We start from the raw sequence: 20,579 nt of genomic DNA on the forward strand, positions 1-20,579 counted from the left end.
AACAAGACAGAGTTTGCATTTTCTTCAAACCTTTGAAGTGAACCTACATCCTGTGGACTCATCAGTTCAATGCATGATAAATAGATGTTTTCTTGATGCAATTATTGTTAGTTTTTTAATAAGGCCAGATAATTTTGGTGAAAAAAATTGATATCTTGATTATTTTGGTATATTATATATGAATCAAAGCATTTTTTATGTTATGTTTTAAGTTGCTTCAGTTTAAAATTACTATAGGAGTGTTTTGTGTTTTTCTTCACTTACTAATGTCAATACTGGCTTTAAACAAATGTATAGGTACGGTCGGGCCTATGTCACTTCCGCTTAGTTACGGACGCCATTTCAGATCACCACTGAAAACAAACTGCACGCGCACTTACAACCATTGTTGATCTAGTCGTCTTTACCGCTGTTTATTTATTTGTTTATTAAAGCCTGCCAATTTGGTCATGCCAAGTGGCATACGAGTATGTGGAGAGCCTTGATAGGTGTGCAAAAGTTGCTGCAGTTAAAGTTAAAGTTGCTGCAGTTAAAAAGCTCGTAGTTGGATCTCGGGACTGAGCTGATGGCCCGCCACGAGGGGAGCTGCTGTCTGTCCCGGCCCCTGTCTCTCGGCGCTCCCTCAATGCTCTTAGCTGAGTGTCCCGCGGGGTCCAAAGCATTTACTTTGAAAAAATTACAGGGTTCAAAGCAGGCCTGGTCACCTGAATACCCCAGCTAGGAATAATGGAATGGGACTCCAGTTCTATTTTGTGGGTTTTCTTTCTCTGAACTGGGGCCGTGATTAAGAGGGATGGCCGGGGACATTCGTATTGTGCTGCTAGAGGTGAAATTCTTGGACCAGCGCAAGACGGACGAACGCGAAAGCATTTGCCAAGAATGTTTTCATTAATCAAGAACGAAAGTCGGAGGTTCGAACATGATCAGATACCGTCGTAGTTAATGATGCCAACTAGCGATCCGGCAGCGTTATTCCCATAACCATCCTTGTTTGCTCGGCTGATAGTAGCCAGCCATTTATCCCTTTTGTCTGGACTAAAAAAAAAAAGCACTTTTTGATCTTTTAACTTATTGTGGTTGGTACAGCCAGCTGCAACCCACGATCGTGGCATTCTCTGTGAAATCTGGTGTATATTATGTAGAAAAAAGTGGCAGAACGATGCGAGTGCGATGGATGTCGAGTAGGAAATGAGCGTGACAGCAGTTTGTTTTCAGCGGCTCGCTGGTTACTATGCGCGTTGCTATGTGCGCGCACATCAGGGACACGGATGTCCGACCATACCTATAGCCCAACAAATTGGGGCATGGAAAACAAGCCTGTTTGTTCTGCACATTCTCAATAGTTACAAAGTTGAACAACATTTATAGTTGACTCCCCAAATAAATCTCTCAATGCTGCTGTTCACCATTGTGTTTATCTGCAATTGCTGATCAGAAGTTCAAAAAGCAAGATATAGATGAACCAGTAAAAGGTCTTTCCCAAAATATTTACGTTTGCTTGTATTTGTATTTGCTTGTATTATTTACAAACTCAAACGCAAAAGTGAGATAAGCAAATGATGTTCACTCTATTTCAACACTGATGACAGGGGTTATTAAAACTTGAGTCCCCACAACAACTGGACCAACTACTAAACAGCAGTTTCCAAAAGTTGAGGCAGAGATACCAATGCACAAAGTGGCAGTTGAAGGTAATGACAAACACCAGGAGCATTGTTTGCATGGCATTTGTCACATACTGCAACATCTGTCAAGGCTGTAAGTGTGGCCATGATTTTTATCACTGTGGAGGGGACATGGGAAAGCCAGACCTGAAGAAAAACGAATGCTCCAAGGAAGAATATTCCCTTGTAGCTGACAAAAATAAAAGGTTTAAAGAAATGTGAAGAAAAGAAAAAATGTAAAGAAATAAGGGGAGGTGATGGTCTAGTGGTTAAGGTGTTGGGCTTGAGTCCAGAAGATCATGGGTTCAAATCCCTGCCTGACTGGAAAATCACTAAGGGCCCTTGGGCAAGGCCTTTAATCCCCTATTTGCTCCCGGTGTGTAGTGAGCGCCTTGTATGGCAGCACCCTGACATCGGGGTTACAATCAAAATGTACAAGGTGACGTGTGGGCAGGCTCGAGGGTAGGAGACGTCTGTCCCGAGAAGAACCGGATCCCACGTGCCTGAAGCCTGCCATTCAGGCAGGACGCCCTCTGGTGGTGGGCCAGCAGTACCTCCTCTTCAGCGGCCCACGCAACGGGACCCCCCCCTCAACAGGCTTGTCCAGATGACGTGCGTAGAAGTCGGCCAGGAGGGCCGGGTCCAGGATGAAGCTCCTCTTCACCCAGGAGCGCTCTTCAGGTCCATATCCCTCCCAGTCCACCAAGTACTGGAAACCCCGGCCCTTCTGGCAGACGTCCAGGAGCCGACACACAGTCCAAGCCGGCTCTCCGTCGATGATCCGAGCAGGAGGCGGCACCGGCCCGGGAGCACAGAGGGGTGAGGTGTGATATGGTTTAACTCTGGAGACATGAAAAACCGGGTGGATCTGCAGTGAAGCTGGGAGCTGGAGCTTCACTGCGGCAGGACTGATGACTTTGAGGATCTTAAATGGTCCAATGTATCTGTCCTTATGTTTTGGTGAGTCCACTTGTAGAGGAACGTCTTTCGTGGAAAGCCATACCTCCTGCCCGGGGGCCGGGGAACGCCGGCGATCTGAATGGGTTTTAGCCCTCATCTGGACTTTCAACAGGGCAGAACGGGCGGTGCGCCACACCCGACGGCATCTCCGCAGATGGGCCTGGACCAAGGGCACACCGACCTCTCCCTCCACCACGGGAAACAGTGGGGGCTGGTACCCCAGACACACCTCAAACGGGGAGACATAGCCAGGTGGCAGAGGACACCTGGCTATTATGCGCGTACTCAATCCAGGCCAGATGTTCACTCCAGGCCGTCGGGTGCGCAGACGTCACACAGCGTAGGGTTTGCACCAGTCCTTGGTTGACCCGTTCTGCCTGTCCGTTGGTCTGCGGGTGATACCCGGACGAGAGGCTCACAGTGGCCCCCAGTTCTCGGCAGAAACTCCTCCAGACTTGAGAGGAGAACTGGGGACCCGAGACGATGTCAGTAAGTATCCCATGCAGACGCACGACGTGGTGGACCAGGAGGTCCGCTGTCTCCTGGGCTGTAGGAAGCTTCGGGAGGGTCACGAAGTGGGCCGCCTTGGAGAACCGGTCCACTATCGTGAGGATGGTAGTCATGCCTCGGGACGGCGGGAGGCCCGTGACGAAGTCCAGGCCGATGTGGGACCAGGGGCGATGGGGCACAGGTAACGGCTGGAGGAGTCCCTGTGCCCGTTGATGGTCAGCTTTACCCCTGGCGCAGGTGGTACAGGCCTGGACATAGTCCTGGACGTCGGCTTCCATGGACGCCCCCCAGAAGCGCTGCTGGACCACTGCCACGGTCCTTCGCACCCCTGGATGACAGGAGAGCTTGGAACCGTGACAGAAGTCCAGGACGGCAGCTCTGGCTTCTGGTGGGACGTAGAGGTGGTTCTTCGGTCCGTTACCTGGGTCCGGGTTCCGTGCCAGGGCCTCCCGGACGGTCTTCTCCACGTCCCAGGTGAGGGTGGCCACGATAGTGGACTCAGGTAGGATGGATTCCGGCGGATCCGACAGCTCTGTTTTGACTTCGACTTTGTGAACCCGGGACAGGGCATCCGATCTTTGGTTCTTGGTCCCGGGGTGGTAGGTGATCCGGAAGTCAAAACGCCCGAAGAACAATGACCAGCGGGCTTGCCTGGGGTTCAGCTGCTTGGCGGTCCTGATATACTCCAGGTTCCGGTGGTCCGTGAAAACCGTAAATGGTACCGCGGCTCCCTCTAACAGATGTCTCCACTCCTCAAGAGCCTCTTTCACTGCGAGGAGTTCCTGATTGCCCACGTCATAGTTCCATTCAGCTGGGGTCAACCTGCGTGAAAAATAGGCACAAGGATGGAGAATCTGATTGGACTCCCCGCTCTGGGACAGCACGGCTCCTATCCCTGAGTCCGAGGCATCCACTTCTACCACAAACTGGCGGCTAGGATCGGGCTGCACCAGAACTGGTGCAGTCGAAAACCGGTGTTTCAACTTCCTAAACGTGGCCTCGCACCGATCCGACCAGGTAAATGGTACTTTGGAGGAGGTCAGAGCTGTCAGGGGGCTAACCTGACTATAGCCCTTAATGAACCTCCTGTAGAAATTTGCGAAGCCGAGTAACTGTTGCAGCTTCCTACGGCTTGTCGGTTGGGGCCAATCTCTCACCGCCGCAACCTTGGCCGGATCAGGGGCGACGGAGTTGGAGGAGATTATGAACCCCAGGAAGGACAAAGAAGTGCGGTGGAACTCGCACTTCTCGCCCTTCACAAACAGCCGGTTGTCCAACAACTGCTGCAGGACCTGACGTACATGCCGGACATGGGTCTCAGGATCCGGGGAAAAGATGAGAATATCGTCTAGGTATACGAAGACGAATCGGTGCAGGAAGTCCCGCAAGACATCATTTACCAAAGCCTGAAATGTCGCGGGGGCATTGGTGAGGCCGAACGGCATGACCAGGTACTCAAAGTGACCCAATGGGGTGTTGAATGCCGTCTTCCACTCGTCTCCCTTCCGGATCCGAACCAGGTGGTACGCATTCCTAAGATCGAGTTTTGTGAATATTTGGGCTCCATGCAGGGGCGTGAACACCGAATCTAACAGGGGTAGAGGGTATCGGTTGCAAACCATAATCTCGTTCAGTCCCCTGTAGTCAATGCATGGACGGAGGCCGCCGTCTTTCTTGCCCACAAAAAAGAGACCTGCACCCATCGAGGAGGTGGAGTTCCGGTTTCGCTCCACTGAGTCACAACCCCAGACGGCCAATCAATCCGGGGATTGTGTTTAATCATCCATGGGAAGCCCAAAATCACGCGGGAGGTAGAAGGAGTCACATAAAACTCAATCTCCACCCGATGATTCCCAGACACCACCAAAGTAACTGGTAGTGTCTTGTGTGTAATTAAGGGAAGAAGGGTGCCATCTAGTGCCCGCACCTTCAATGGGGAAGGAAGCGCCACCAGAGGGAGCCCTACCTCCCTTGCCCATCTGCTGTCCAGCAGATTCCCTTCTGACCCCATGTCCACCAGTGCAGGGGCCTGAAGGGTTAGATCCCCACTCAGGATCATAACTGGGAGCCGTGCAGAAAGACGGGTTTGTCCCACGTGAATTTCTTGGCCCACCCTTAGCCCAGTTTCTAAGAGCGGGCATTGGTGTTTAACCGTTTGGGGCAGTCTCTCTGCTGATGCTCGCTTGAGCCGCAGATAAAGCACTCCCCGCGGGCCAGTCTCCTTTGTCTGTTAGTAGCTCTGACTTTAGCCCTGTTCGTGTCCATAGCATCGTCAGCAGGGGGAGCTGTTGCCACACGGAGCGCTGAGGCAGTGGAGCGTGGGGAGGGTGGAACCTTTTCGGACCCGGAAGGGAGAGGGATGGCGCGTACCCGGCCACGTCTTTCGTCTCCCTCCCGACGGCATTCCTCTAGCCGATTGTCTAATCGTATGACTAGATCAATAAGCCCATCTAAATCCTGCGGCTCATCCTTAGCCACCAGATGCTCCTTCAGGACTGACGACAGTCCGTTTACGAAGGTGGCGCGGAGTGCAGCGGTATTCCAGCTGGACCTCGCAGCCGCAATGCGGAAGTCGACCGCATACTCAGCTGCACTCCGACGCCCCTGTCTCATTGACAGCAGCGCTGTTGAAGCGGTCTCGCCTCTGTTTGGGTGATCAAATCCTGTTCTGAACTCCCTCACAAACCCAGAATACGTCAATAGGAGCCGTGAGTTCTGTTCCCACAGCGCCGTAGCCCAGGCGCGTGCCTCACCTTGAAGCAGATTGATCACATAAGCCACCCGGCTGGATTCTGACATGTACATGACTGGACGCTGTGCAAAGACGAGCGAACAGTGCATTAAGAAGTCCGCGCACGTCTCCACACAGCCCCCGTATGGTTCCGGGGGGCTTATAAATGCTTCAGGGGATGGTGGGGGGGTTCGTTGAATGACCAAAGGAACGTCTGTATTCGGCACCAGGACAGCAGGAGGAGCCACAGCTGCGCCCTGTGCGCGCGCTTCCACCTGCGCGGTGAGAGCCTCCATCCTGTGATTGAGTATTACGTTCTGCTCAGTCATAAAATCTAACTGAGCAGTGACCATGCCTCCTGCTGATGCCTGTGCACCCTGCTCTTCCATTGGTTGTTCACTCGATGGTTGCTGCCCCTTGGAATCCATGACGATTGGCCGAGATATCCTGCTGGGAAAGTGTAACGACACGGACCCACAACAGGGGGCGTAAATGAACAGACAATAGATGAGCCAAAATACAACACTTTACTGTTGTGAAATGTGCACAACGAGAATACAGACAAACACAATTTGGGTTACAATCAAAATGTACAAGGTGACGTGTGGGCAGGCTCGAGGGTAGGAGACGTCTGTCCCGAGAAGAACCGGATCCCACACGATTTCCACTGCCACCGAACCCAAAGGATACTGGAGCCGCCAAGTCCTGAGTCCCCAGGTGGTCACCGTCTCCGACTGTCGGATCTGGTACTGCTGGCAGGAAACAGAGTAACAGATATAATGAGTGTGTGGAAACACACCCAGTAAACAGTCAGCTGGAACAACAGTTTCTGTTAAGGTGGGAAAGACACCTCCACTTCCGAAACAAGTACACAGTTCATGCAGAGCCTGAATAACTACTTATCGAGTTTGATGTCAGGAGTGAAGAGCGTCAACTCCTCCACAATCCGCAAACCCCAGCTCCAGCTACGAGTAATCACCAGGTAAGTCTGCAAAAGTTTCAAGAACAGATTATGTGCGTTTGGCACAATAATGGCTGAGAGTTTTACCTCGTAGGTAGATGATATCTCGGCGACGAGGTGGAGATGTCGTCCGGCTTGTATAGTGTGGTTGATGACCTGGTGATTGGTGACAGCTGTCACAGTTGATGAGTGACAGCTGTCACCTCCGGCTGTTCTTGTGCGGCGGCAGCGCCCTCTCATGCCTGAAGCCCGCCATTCAGGCAGGACGCCCTCTGGTGGTGGGCCAGCAGTATCTCCTCTTCAGCGGCCCACACAACAAAATCAATGCTTTTGGGTTGCGGTCTACTTTCCTACTACATCAGTTTGGATTCTTTGTGTGGCAAAGTGCAGTTGTCCTTGTCCTACTGTATTTGTTTTTCTATGGAACTGTTAATTGTGCTTTTGGCTGAAGCTCTTTTGTTATGCTGTTGGAGGTTAACAACATTAAAAAGTAAAGTAATTGCTACAGTTGCAGTCTTGACGGTCACAGATTGCATTTTGATCAATTTGATTGTTGTTTCCTCTTGATATCTCTCATATGTTATATTGTTCTCTGAATGTTTATCTTATTATCATGTTTCCTTTTGAATTCTCCTTCATGGTGCTTTTATTCAGATATGTCTGTTCTTTGTGTGTTTTGATTGGCTTTACTTCTTGTCCATAGCCGTCTGGCTTCACGTGCACGCTCACTTCCTTTGTTGATTGAATTATGCACTATTTACCCATCCACAGCCACATTGTTTTGCTTACATGCCAGCTTTCTCATGTTCATTCTCTGTATTTGACTTCCTGTTGCCGACCCACGCTGCCTCCTTGTGTTTTTCAAGCCTACCCTGTTGATTCCTGAGTTGTTTGATATCTGTGTTACAACCATCTGCCTGTGTATCTGGGCCATATGTTTGCTGCTACCCTCACGGGCACTGTTGCCTGTTTGACTGTCTTCCTGTGTGCTGAACTTCCGTCTGTGTCCATGACAACTCTTCCAGTCTGTTTCCCCATGGACTCTATTATTGAACTGACTTGTTGCTGTGTTGTTTGTACTACAGGTGCACCGGCCACTAATAAAGACTGTGTTAACTTTTCACCAATGTGATACGCAGTTGTATAAGAAACATAACATTGACTTCCAGCTCAGTTCTCCATCTGTTCTTGCAATTTTATGTTTGTCTGTTTCCTCTTAACTGAACAATACACAGGTACTGGACATGTTTGAAAAGGCCTATTTGTTGGTTTTGCAGAAAACAAAGTTTTTTCCACAGTAAGACCAAGCAAACAACAGCTAAGTGCAGGAATATATAACTAGGCATATCAGGATTGGACTGAATACATTTTAAAGTGATTTTTTCCTCCTCAGATTTTTAGTGAACAAACAGTCCATCCCACCAGAGTATTACCGCCACGTCAATGCCATATTGGCATTTGTGGCATGTGACTTTTAAGTGGTGTTGACTCACAGATTTTTATCGCTCTATATGAGGTCCACTGTGTTTTATATTTATTTTTTAAAGATTGTGCGAATGTTATACTATGCGTGTGCCATGATGTCTCAGTTATGCTGCAGTTGTTTTTGCACATGTTGCATGCTACAACGCTAGCATGCTACATCATTGTGCCACAAGCTAGACTGATGTTTGTCATCTTATAGACTGTGAACTTCCAGGATGCATATCTTTGAAAGTAAGAATGGAGTAAGAAAGGTGACTCACATGAGCCGTACTGTTTACATTGTGATAGACCGTCACTTTGATCTAGCACACAGTTGATTTCATTATGAAGATTCTAGCCAAGGGTCATCATGTATCGTCTAGCTGTGGCAGAAAAAAAGGCTACTTTGGGGAGTTGGGGATAGACTTCTGGTCAGTCTGTGTAGTTGCCAATCAGGTCCCAGGGCAGTTCTGTAAGATGGTGGATACGGCAGCTCTTGCTCGTCGATCTGACCTAACTTCTTTTCTCATTGTTGTACTGCAGTATTTGTAGAATGGTTTTAGAATATATGAAACATTATTTTGTAGTTTGACATTTTTGAGAACTTTTGTATGTTGTCTGTTGACGTTACAGCACTTTGCATCTTGTAGTGGACTGGAGTGTGATTCATTATATTCTATATTACTCATTTCACATTTTTAGAACACGTGGTTGTCTCCCTTAAATAGATCTTGCAACTGCTCATTTTCATTATATCTTAAGCAACATGTTTCCATATATTTCTGTTTCAGCCAAGGACACTAATGTTCCATCTGTAGTTTATAGACAGGTACAAGAGGCAGGAAATAATTGAGCCAGTTGAAGGTAATTTTCAAAGGAAAACTCAGATTTGTTTGTATAGGTGCATTTATCATTGATAGTTATGTACTGTGAAATAAAAAGTACCGAAAAACAATTCGACAATTTCATGCATGAATATTTTATCTCTGCATTTTGTTATACATGAGAGTTACTCAAAACATTTTTGCATGAGTTTTTTCCTTTATTTTTGTATTGTTCCTCCAGGAATTCGTTGAGCCTAAATACATTGTTTACAATTCTATATACTCATTCTGTCAAGTATCTGAACTGGGACAAACTAGCTTTTTTGCACTCCTGAAATTGGCCTCCATTTTTAGAAGGATGCTTCTGCTATCTGGACAAGGCTAGCAACCATGTAAATAATTCTATCTCAGCTGACTTAGGATTAGGATAAGGTTTACAGTGCATCAGGAAAGTATTCACAGTGCTTCACTTTTTCCACATTTTGTTGTTACAGCTTTATTCCAAAATGGATGAAATTCATTTTTTTTTCCTCAAAATTCTACACACAATACCCCATAATGACAATGTGAAACGAGTTTGCTTTTTTTTTTAGATTTTTGCTAATATATATATATATATATATATATATATATATATATATATATATATATATGTATATATATATATATATATATGTATATATGAACTAAGAAATCACATGTACACAACTATTCATACCCTTTGCCATGAAGCTCAAAAGTGAGCTCAGGTGCATCCTGTTTCTACTGATCATCCTTGAGATGTTTCTGCAGCTTAATTGGAGTCCACCTGGGGTAAATTTAGTTGATTGATCATGATTTGGAAAGACACACACCTGTCTACATATAAGGTCCCACAGTTGACAGTGCATGTTAGAGCACAAACCAAGCATGAAGTCAAAGGAATTGTCTGTAGACGTCTGAGACAGGATTGTCTCAAGGCACAAATCTGAGGAAGGGTACAGAAACATTTCTGCTGCTTTTAATGGGCTCAATGAGCACAGTGACCTCCATCATCCATAAATTGAAGAAGTCCAGATCTACCAGGACTCTTCCTAGAGCTAGCCGCCCATCTAAATTGAGTGATCAGGGGAGAAAGGCCTTAGTCAGAGAGGTGACCAAGAACCCGATGGTCACTCTGTCGGAGCACCAGCATTCCTTTGGAAAGAGGAGAAACCTTCCAGAAGGACAACCATGTCTGCAGCAATCCACTAATCGGGTCTGTATGGTAGAGTGGCCAGACGGAAGCCACTCCTTAGTAAAAGGCACATGGCAGCCCACTTGGAGTTTGCCAAAAGGCACCTGAAGGACTCTCAGACCATGAGAAACAAAAGTCTCTAGTCTGATGAGACAAAGATTGAAGTCTTTGGCGTGAATGCCAGGCGTCATGTTTGGCGGAAACCAGGCACCATCCCTACAGTGAAGCATGGTGGTGGCAGCTTCATGCTGTGGGGATGTTTTTCAGCAGCAGGAACTGGGAGACTAGTCAGGAGTGAGGGAAAGATGAATGCAGCAATGTACAGAGACATCCTGGATGAAAACCTGCTCCAGAGCGCTCTTGACCTCAGATTGGGACGACGGTTCATCTTTCAGCAGGACAGTGACCCTAAACACATAGCCAAAATATCAAAGGAGTGGCTTCAGGACAACTCTGTGAATGTCCTTGAGTGGTCCAGCCAGAGCCCAGACCTGAATCTGATTGAACATCTGTGGAGAGATCTGAAAATGGCTGTGCGCTCACGCTCCCCATCCAACATGATGGAGCTTGAGAGGTGCTGCAAAGAGGAATGGGCAAAATTGCCCAAAGATAGGGGCACCAAGCTTGTGGCATCATATTCAAGAAGACGTGAGGCTGTAATTGCTGCCAAAGGTTCATCAACAAAGTATTGAGCAAAGGGTGTGAATACTTACGTACACGTGAGTCCTTAGTTTTTTATTTTTAATAAGTTTGCAAAAAAATAAAAAAAAAAGATGTATTTCATGTTATCATTAATGGGGTGTTGTGTGTAGAATTTTGAGGGGAAAACATGAATTTACTCCATTTTGGAATGTGCAAAAGAGTCAAGCGCTGTGAATACTTTCCTCGTGTACGGTAGCGTGAGAGTGGATTTTTTTTTAATGAAATGCACAAAAAAAGAGGAAATTTCAACAATGCTTTTGCTTCTGGACCAAGATTTTGCACAATCTCAGTCATTTTGTGGACTTCCAGAAGACGTGCTTTTAAAATGCGTGTTTTATGCTATTCTAGTTTTACGCCTCATTAAAAACTAAATGAAATGTTTCAGCGACATATCAGCTGTCAGGGTTCAGTTGTACTGTGGCTTGTTTTGAGGGTTGTTTCCAATTGAGTAATTTGAATTTCACAAGAAACTTTTTTTATTTTTACACTTTTAATTTATTTTTATTTATTTATTTCAATGCACAATAACTTGGTTTGATAGATTGTGTCTCCTGTGGAATAGGCACTGCAAGATGAAGCATTTTGGGCCTTAATGAAAGAACACACTCTAATGAAATCCCATTTAGCAATACTGATCTTTCTATGATTAGGTTCAGAGTGTATATATTGTAGAGGGGTAGACTACGCTACCAAGAATACATTGCGGTGTTTGGCTGTAAAGGAAGTCCAGGTGTTCGTGGATGCTGTTGTGTCTTCGCTGCCGGTTACAGACTCACGGCTGGCAGAAATCAAGCAGGTACAACAAACAGATGACACATTCAAAACAGTGACACACTACTGTCAAACAACTTGGCCACAGAAACACAGGGTGAGTTCCAACATCACACCCTACTGGCAAGTCAGGGCAGAGCTACACGTTGTAGGAGGGCTTCAGATGAGAGGGGAGAGAATAGTCATTCCCCAGACACTCCATGGTGAAATAATGAGCAAACTCCATGAAGGTCACCAAGGAATATCCAAATGCCGGGCCAGAGCTCAAGTTTCTGTGTGGTGGCCAGGTATCTCCACACAAATCAAAGAGACTGTAGACTGGTGTGAAATGTGTCAGAGATACAGAACACTGCACAGAGAACCCCTCATGCAGTCATGTGTCCCTGATAGGCCCTGGCAAAAAGTCGGAATGGACATGTTTGAGTGGGCAAACAAGACCTACCTTCTCATCATCGATTACTTCTCACGATACATAGAGGTTGCGGAGCTCAAGACCACATCATCTGAAGCCACTGTTCATGCTGTGAAGGATGCTTTTGCACGTCATGGATACCCGGAGACTGTGGTATCCGACAACGGACCACAGTTTTCTTCAGAGACATTCAGAGCATTTGCAAAAGAGGCCTGCTTTGCACATGTCACGAGCAGCCCTCGCTACCCACAAGCAAATGGCGAGGCTGGACGTTCCGTGCAGACAATCAAAAGTCTGTGGAAAAAGGACACTGACCAAACCAGAGCACTCCTAGCATACAGGGCCACATCATTAGAGCATGGATACTCACCTGAACAGCTACTTAAGGGAAGACACCTGCGCACATCCCTCCCACAGTCTTCAGGTCAGCTCATGCCAAAATGGCCTGACTTGGAGGCTTTCCGCAGGGAGGATGAGGAAAGATGACGTAAACAAGCATCACACTACAATCGTCGCCACCGGGCCAGACCACTTCAAGAGCTCAACGCAGGACAAAAGGTGTGGATCACCACAGAGAAAGCTCCAGGGACTGTGCTTAGGACTGCAGACATGCCAAGATCATACTTGGTGGAAACTGACAAGGGGGTTCTAAGGAGAAACAGACTTTACTTGAGAGCCACGGAGAATCCCTCTGTAACCACCACCAAGTCAGGCAGAGTTTCCAAGGCTCCAGAGAGGCTTGACCTGTGAAAAAAAAAAAGAAAAACAAGAAAGGAAACAATGTATGGAATGTGAATGAGATGTCTGTTTAGTTTGTATTACAGCTGTAACATGGTTCATGGTTTACATTTGAGGTTTACATTTACAGGTTTTGATATGGGTTACATGGTTTAAGAGAGAAATGTAATCTGAATGTTTCAGTCTAATACAGGGGTTAAGAGAGAAATGTGTTTTGATAAAATAAACCATAAGAAAGTTTCATATGTAAAGAAAAGAGTTCCAGAGACATTTACATGGTTGATGTGCTTAGCTAAAAGGAGGAGATGTAGTGGGGTAGACTACGCTACCCAGAATACATTGCGGTGGCTGTAAAGGAAGTTCCGGTTATGATCAGTAAAGTGTACACTGTACTTGCCTCAGTGTCCATCTCATCTTTATTATACATATATTATTGCAGATGTGTTTAGGGGTTATTGTGAATTATATTTACGAGTATAAATTTCTAGTAACTTTTTTTGTGGAGAAGAAATCAAACACATAAGGTACATTAAAGTGTTGGTTATTTCATCAAAATATCAGTGTATTTCATATTGTATTTCTTGGCTGCTGGCTTATGTCTAATTGCTTTTGGTTTGTTGCACTGTGTGTTTTAGTAGTAAGGTTTTCTGCTTCATATAAGGAAACTGTGGTAGAGTTTCAAATAAGTTACAAATAGATGACCGGATTATACTGATTGCAGTCAGGCATTCACTTGTGTTCTTGTCAGATTTGTGTAAAATACACTATGCATTTGTTTGTGACACCATGAATCTTTTCAAAGGAACCTGACTTGTGGAGAGCCAAAAATGTTCTCTAAGAAGCCTTTGCTTCATTCTTTAAATTTTCTTCCTGCTCTCATATAAAAGAAGGTATTGGTTCTACTTGATCTTTCACAATAACTGTCAGTCTAAGTATGTGTATCTCACTTATTTTTGAGAATGTCAAATTGCGTATTCTGGTGATGGGCACAAAATACCATGTGGTGCAACTGAGGGCTGTGTTTGATGGATTTTAGCTAGTTTTCTGTTTTCAGTGAGCCGATTTGATGAGTGTAGAACAGGTAGCTTGATGGATCAAGGACTTGGGCTACCAGTGTGTAGATTGGGTTTGATTCCTGGTCACACTACCTGCCTGTCCTTGTATAAGGTACTTTATCTGCTTTCTCCAATCCACCCAGTTGTAAAAGGTGTCAGCCTTGGCTGGGTATGGAATCTGTGTTTGATGTGTGTCCCGTTGAGGGGAGTCGTAGACCCTCATCCACTTCTTTATATGGAATCTGGCGACAAGCACTGGCATCAATGGGCCTCATGACCTATATAGGACTTACTTTGTCTTCTATTGATGAGTGACTGTATGGCAGTGTTGTGTTTGTGCACGTTTGTACATTTGTTTCTGTTTTTGCCATGACTTTTTTCTTTGCTTTGACATTGGCAAAGGTTCGTCAAAATAAGTTGCAAAGGGATATTCATAGCATACTACAACATAGCCTCCATCCTGATTCAAATTTGAAAGCTTTTGGGTTACATTAATACACACCAGATCCTTGTCTAATTTCTTCAATCTTCAGTTCTTCCAGTCACGTTTGTTCACAACCTGGAGAGCCTGGAGGCAGAGGAGGGAGGAAGTGTTATTCTGTACTGTGAGCTTTCTAAAGCCGGAGTTCCTGTCGAGTGGAAGAAGGGAATCAAAGTCCTCAATACTGGAGCAAAGTACCAGATAAAACAATCAGGAGTTAGTTGTGAACTACAGATCTTTGATTTAACACCTGAAGATACAGGAAGCTACTCCTGCTGTTCAGCGGATGCAAAGAGCTCAGCTTCTCTTATAGTGAATGGTAGGATAGAAAGCATCTCCTCTCACCCTTTCATCTTGTTGTCCTTCCCATGAAGTCTTTCATTTCATACATCATTGTTTCTATGTCTTCATCTCATTTCACAATATAGTTTTTGTCTCATTTCTTGACCTTGTAGTAGAAAAATCATTGGTGGTTTCCTTTCCTTTACCAGCTCTCCCAGTTATTTTCACAAAAGAGCTGGAAAACCAAACAGCTGATGAGGGGGACAGTGTCACCATGCACTGTGAGCTTTCTAAAGACGATGTTCCTTTGGAGTGGAGAAAAGGACAACTTGGTCTCTGTCCTTGTGCCAAGTATGACATTCATCAGAAAGGACACCTTGCCACATTAGTTATCCATGATGTTGATGTTGAGGACTCTGGGAGTTACACATGTGACATTGGCTCCCATCTAAGCACTGCACAACTAGTTGTGAAGGGTATGTACACTAGAACCTGTTCTCTGTACATGTCACCACTGATCAAGGACTTTAACCGTACAACTTGTAGTGTAATGTAATAAAAGTCCATCAAGTATGGACGACAAAGAGTTGAAAGAACTCTAATTTAAATGTTAAATTGCTTATTATGTAATATCCTTCATTTGTGAAAAAATAACATGTTATTAGGTAACATATGATGCACAAAAGCCGAACAATGACATATGAGTTGGGATTCACTTACCAACCTGCAGTTTGGTGACTGTTTACAAAATTTACAGTTTAATAACTGGCACAATTGTAAAATCTAATTTTATATGCCATGATGAAATCCATGAAGACAGGAGAGAGGCAATAATTACACAAATGCCATATGTTTTGTATGACAGAAGCTGTAAGTGCTTCAATTTATTTAGTTTATATAGCGCCAAATCACAACAAAGCTGCCTCAAAGCACTTCACACAAGTAAGGTCTAACCTTACCAACCTCTAGAGCAAATACACAGACAACAGTGGTAAGGAAAAACTCCCTCTGATGATATTGAGGAAGAAACCTCAAGCAGGCCAGACTCAAATGTATGGTGTTCAACATTTACATATTAATGACTCCAACACATATTAATGCAGTATTGTAATTGTAAATCTCACAGGTTTGTTTGACCTAATTAAGTGAGAAATACAAGTTACACCTTGTTCAAATTTGTATCAGAAATAATAAAATAATGTATAATTGTTTGTATAGTACTTTAAAATGTAGATTTTTTTTTTACTGACAGTAAAACATGAACATTTAACATAGCATTTAAAAATGAAGTAATAAAAATACATTTCAAAAACATTTAACACATTAAGAAAAAAATTCCCTGCCATCAGTTTCCAAGTTCTGTTTTAGCAACCTCAATCAAACTCAACTGTTAGACTGGTAGACTGTTTGACAGCATTGGTGTATCAAACACATGGTTACACATGAATGTGATGTGTAGCCATTATATTGATAGAAATATCCATCACATTACCAATATAGGCACAAAACTTAAAGATCATAATGTGGGCTACATCTTTTGTTTCTAGTTTTAATAGTGGTGATTTCGGACATTAATGCTGGATTTTACGGTCGCAAATTGGTTGCAAGAGGATTTTTACCGATGTCACGTTAGCAGAGCCAGTAAAACGCTATTTGCAACAGTAATCCAGCATTAACGTCCGCAAATCATCAGACACAAGGGGTTTGTTCCCATTCTAATCCAATTCCATCCTTTGCACGGTTGATTTTTCTATAAGTAATTCGGTTGACGAAACTTACTGTAGCTACAGCGCCGTCGCTACAGCGCCATTATTGACATCTGTGTAGCAAAGATGTCAAGGCGTGGAGTAATACATCAAATCTGAAACGGTCAAATGTTGACATCTGCGTAGCAAAGCGGTCAAAGAGTAAAGGCCCCATCACACATAGCAAGGATGTGCCAGAACCGTGCCCAACACGGCAAATATTGCCATAATCCAACGCAGTCCGGATGAAAAGAGGCATGGTCAGCATTGTCGGAGTGCAGCCAGGCTGCCTTGTCCACACCTTTCAGATCGCATCCAGAGTGCATGTAGATGACACTGACTGCAGTCAGATGGTCGTAAAAGGCACTGCAGACTGCCTGATCTCCATATGTCTGGATGGCAAACACTGACTGGAGCGCTGTGTTCCTCATGCACACGTGCATGCGAGTGCTCCGCACACACGCGTGGGGCTGCAATTATCAGTCAGCTGTGTGTGTGTGTGTGTATGCATAACACTGCATGGGCCACTAAGCGCGCACCACTGGACAGCTTCGCTCAAAGTTTGCTGGCAGTTGGGCCATGAAGTCCCTCAGACAGAGCGCCTTTCCAGGGAACTTTCTTTTTCCTTGTTTTCGCATTTCAGGAGCACAACGCAACTCTGGACACCACGATGGTTGGGTTATCACATGGAATTAATTTTTTTTTTCTCTTGGGTGAGAGGATTTTAGCTGCAGGTTGCTGTCCCAGCTTCATGTCCACGTGCACGCTGTGAAACACTCCTGGATCACTGTTGGAGGTGAGATTCATGTTTATTAATGGAGTAACTGCCTGGCATAAGTTCCATGTTATATCGCCTACAGAGTTAGAAGGTGATCATTTATTACACCGTGACATCTGTTCAGCTCCGAGCCTGAGCCGTGCAATGACATGTTACTGCGCAGCACAGAGAGACACAGCTGCCCAGCTACTGTAAAGTCTATTGTGGATATAACAGCCTGTTCAGATCTGCGGTGGCGTATGCGCAGTAGCACATGGTGCTTTTGGTTTGATAGCGCTGTTCACATTCACTCTACATGATAATAATTCGTAATTATTATCGTGATGAAGCATGGCACTTACATTTCAACAGTTCCTCTGCACTTGTGGGGGGGGGGGGGCATTATTATACGTGGCACGTGCAGGTCATACCAACAGGCTTTGCGGTGCCAGATCTATCTCGAGGTTCTCTCGTATGCGCTCATATCGTTTCAGATCCCGTTTTGCCACCATCAGATTAGGGCTGCTACAAACAACTATTTTGATAGTCGACTAGTCAACGATTATTTTTGCGATTAGTCGACTAGTCGGATCATACATAATTTCCTAAATTAAGGCCTGCAGCATTTTCCGAGAAACGTCAGGATGAAAACATGAACATTTCCAAATCAGTGACTATTTCTTAGACTTCATTTACAGCAATCATTCAGAAATACAAACAGTGTGGTACTTTATAGTAAATCTGTGTCAGGTAGGCAGTTCTCAAAAACTGAATGCCTATGCTGGAGGGAGAAAAGTGAGGGAAGCCACCAAGACACAACTCTGGAAGAACTTTTGACTTCTGTGAGTGGAGAAACTGGGAATAGTGCAACATTTTTATTTTTGTCTTGATTTTACTTATAGTCCCAACTTTTTCTCATTTGTGGTTGTTTCTGCTGCATTTCTGAAATTACAGAACTGCTATAAAGAAAAGTGTGAACATTTTATTGTGTTTTAAAACTTTGTGGAGCAAATGTAAACAACAAACTCCTATAAAGAAGGAAAAAATACAGAACAGGACAATTCAGGCTGATTTGACTCCCCTATTTTTTTGTAGAAATAAACCAGAATAAAATAAGAGGTAACTCACTTTGAAATAATTAAAACATATAGCTGCAGCTTATGGGGCCTTGTCCCATTGGGAGGAGGCCCCGGGGAAGACCCAGGACAGGCTGGAGGGATTACATTTCTCGGCTGGCTTGGGAACACCTTGGGGTTCCCCCGGAGGAGCTGGGGGAGGTGTGTGTGGATCGGGAGGTTTGGGCGGCTTTGCTTGAGCTGCTGCCCCCGCGACCCAACTCCAGATAAAGCGGAAGAAAATGGATGGATGGATGGATTGAGCTGCAGCTTATAATAACTTTGAAAAATAACAAAAATCAGCAGCTTGTAGTATTTTTATTCTGACTCCATTTCATTTTAGTGTGATGAAGTCATTTTTAAAAGACTTTTTTTTTTCTCCTCATCAGTCACGTTTTTGTGCTTGAACACTACATTAAGCTTAAGATTGAACAAATAAATACCTTTGGAAAATAACAGCTGTTAAAGTTCAGAGTTCTCACCTGCTTTTTGTGATTTGTGCCTCTGAACATCAGCTTCTCCACAGCAGGGTTTTTTTTCCACCCCTGAATGCGTAATTTTTCCTCAGTTCATTTATATATTCTCATTTTTTAAGGATGTTTTAAGGATATTTGACCATTTATTTCATCTCATGATCTCATAAATTCAGTATATGATGCGCACATGGTGTGAACAGGACGGTGCCATCAGAAAAACACCGGTAGAGAAAGAGAAGAGAAAAGTAAAGGCAGTTCCACTTTTTTTTTTTTTTTAACATGTTCACTTGGGTTAAAATCCTCTCTCTCTGCTCTGTGCTCGCTGTGTCACGTGCACTGATGGTTCTCAGCAGAATGTAACGTCTCATGACTCCATTCGCAGTCTGCAGTGAGTTGACCCCGCGTGCACGCACGCACACACACGCACACGCACACACACACACACACACACACACACACACACACACACACACACACACACACACACACACACACACACACCTCCTTCGGTAAACTGCGCATTTTAAACGGCTTTGAACAAGACGGCCACTGTTTTAATCGGCCGTCTTATCCAAATTTGAACGTCCAAATGACGGCAGGACTGCTCGCTGCCTAAAACTATGAATTGAGAGAAAAACAAAGACTTAAATGAAATGAAGTTGTTGATGGTTTCATTAGTTGACGTTGTCGTGACTAGTCAACTAGTTGTGGCAGCCCTAATCAGAATATGCAGATTGTGGTCAGATGGTCCTCAGATTGCACATGGACTGCCATCGGATAGGTGTCCCATCTCGACCGCGCCCAGAGAGTTTTGAACATGTGCATCATACTCGGACTGTTGTCTGATTTTGACCAACTGTGTCGACTTCCGCAGATGGCTGTCAGAACATTTTGGAACTGAAATCTAACACTTTTCGGATGTGCGCCGATTCATAATTCTGACGCCATTCTGTGTGATTCCGACTATGTGTGACGGGGGTATAATACATCAAATGTGAAACGGTTGGATATTTTGCCACCGTCGAATCGATATTTTATGGTTGGAAATCTCGCATGATTAGCCAATCAGATTTGCGGAACGAATGTAATTGGATTAGAATACAGTTTTATACAGAACATTTTGCAATAAATGCCCTTCAGTTCTCTTAAACTTTTCTTCTCCATTTCCTCCACTGCAGCTCAGCCTGTCTTGTTCAAGAGTCTGCTGCAGAACCTTGAAGGACAGGCAGGAAAGTCAGTTAGTTTTCACTGTGAGATCACAAAGCCAGGAGCCGGTGTGGTGTGGAGGCGTGGAGACAGGGAGCTCACGTCCTGCAGCAAATACCAGCTGAAACAGGAAGGGACACTGGTGGAGCTTGTCATCTTTAAAGTGCAGGGAGCTGATTCAGGAGAGTACTCCTGTGATACAGGCAGCCACAGGACTTCAGCTGTCCTCGTTGTCCGGGGTAGGATCCCTCTCATTCAGTTTTTTTCCTTCACTGATCCTTTTCCCGCAAAGCGACACCAGAGCATGTAATGACTCAGCTTTGCCTCTTGGGGTCCTGATTGGCTGTTTGAACAGTAGTACTCATATCTCTTTTGCAAATATATTCTTTCTTTCTTTGCAATCACACAGTTTTTGGTTGTGATTCATCAATGATCCCATTTCACGCTTTGTGTTCATCTTGCATCTGCATTGATGAACATTAACACAACAATACCCGTCATCACTTGGT

At 44.9% G+C, this 20,579-nt stretch overlaps 1 protein-coding gene and 1 long non-coding RNA gene across 2 annotated transcripts in view; both read left to right on the forward strand.

The window, feature by feature from the left end:
• LOC117521280 (obscurin-like) overlaps positions 1-20,579 on the forward strand; it is a 140,769-nt gene that overhangs the window by 73,503 nt on the left and 46,687 nt on the right. The window contains exons 48-51 of the mRNA XM_034182604.1: positions 11,803-12,639; positions 14,542-14,808; positions 14,981-15,247; positions 20,043-20,309. Coding sequence (XP_034038495.1) covers positions 11,803-12,639; positions 14,542-14,808; positions 14,981-15,247; positions 20,043-20,309 — 1,638 coding nt within the window. The remainder of the gene's footprint in view (positions 1-11,802; positions 12,640-14,541; positions 14,809-14,980; positions 15,248-20,042; positions 20,310-20,579) is intronic.
• On the forward strand, positions 610-13,473 carry LOC117521449. The gene is made up of 3 exons (XR_004563943.1): positions 610-938; positions 3,824-3,829; positions 13,462-13,473. It is a non-coding gene; the product is annotated as an uncharacterized LOC117521449 (long non-coding RNA).

This window comes from Thalassophryne amazonica, chromosome 12 (genome assembly GCF_902500255.1).
Source record: "Thalassophryne amazonica chromosome 12, fThaAma1.1, whole genome shotgun sequence".
NCBI classification, from domain to species: Eukaryota; Metazoa; Chordata; class Actinopteri; order Batrachoidiformes; family Batrachoididae; genus Thalassophryne; species Thalassophryne amazonica.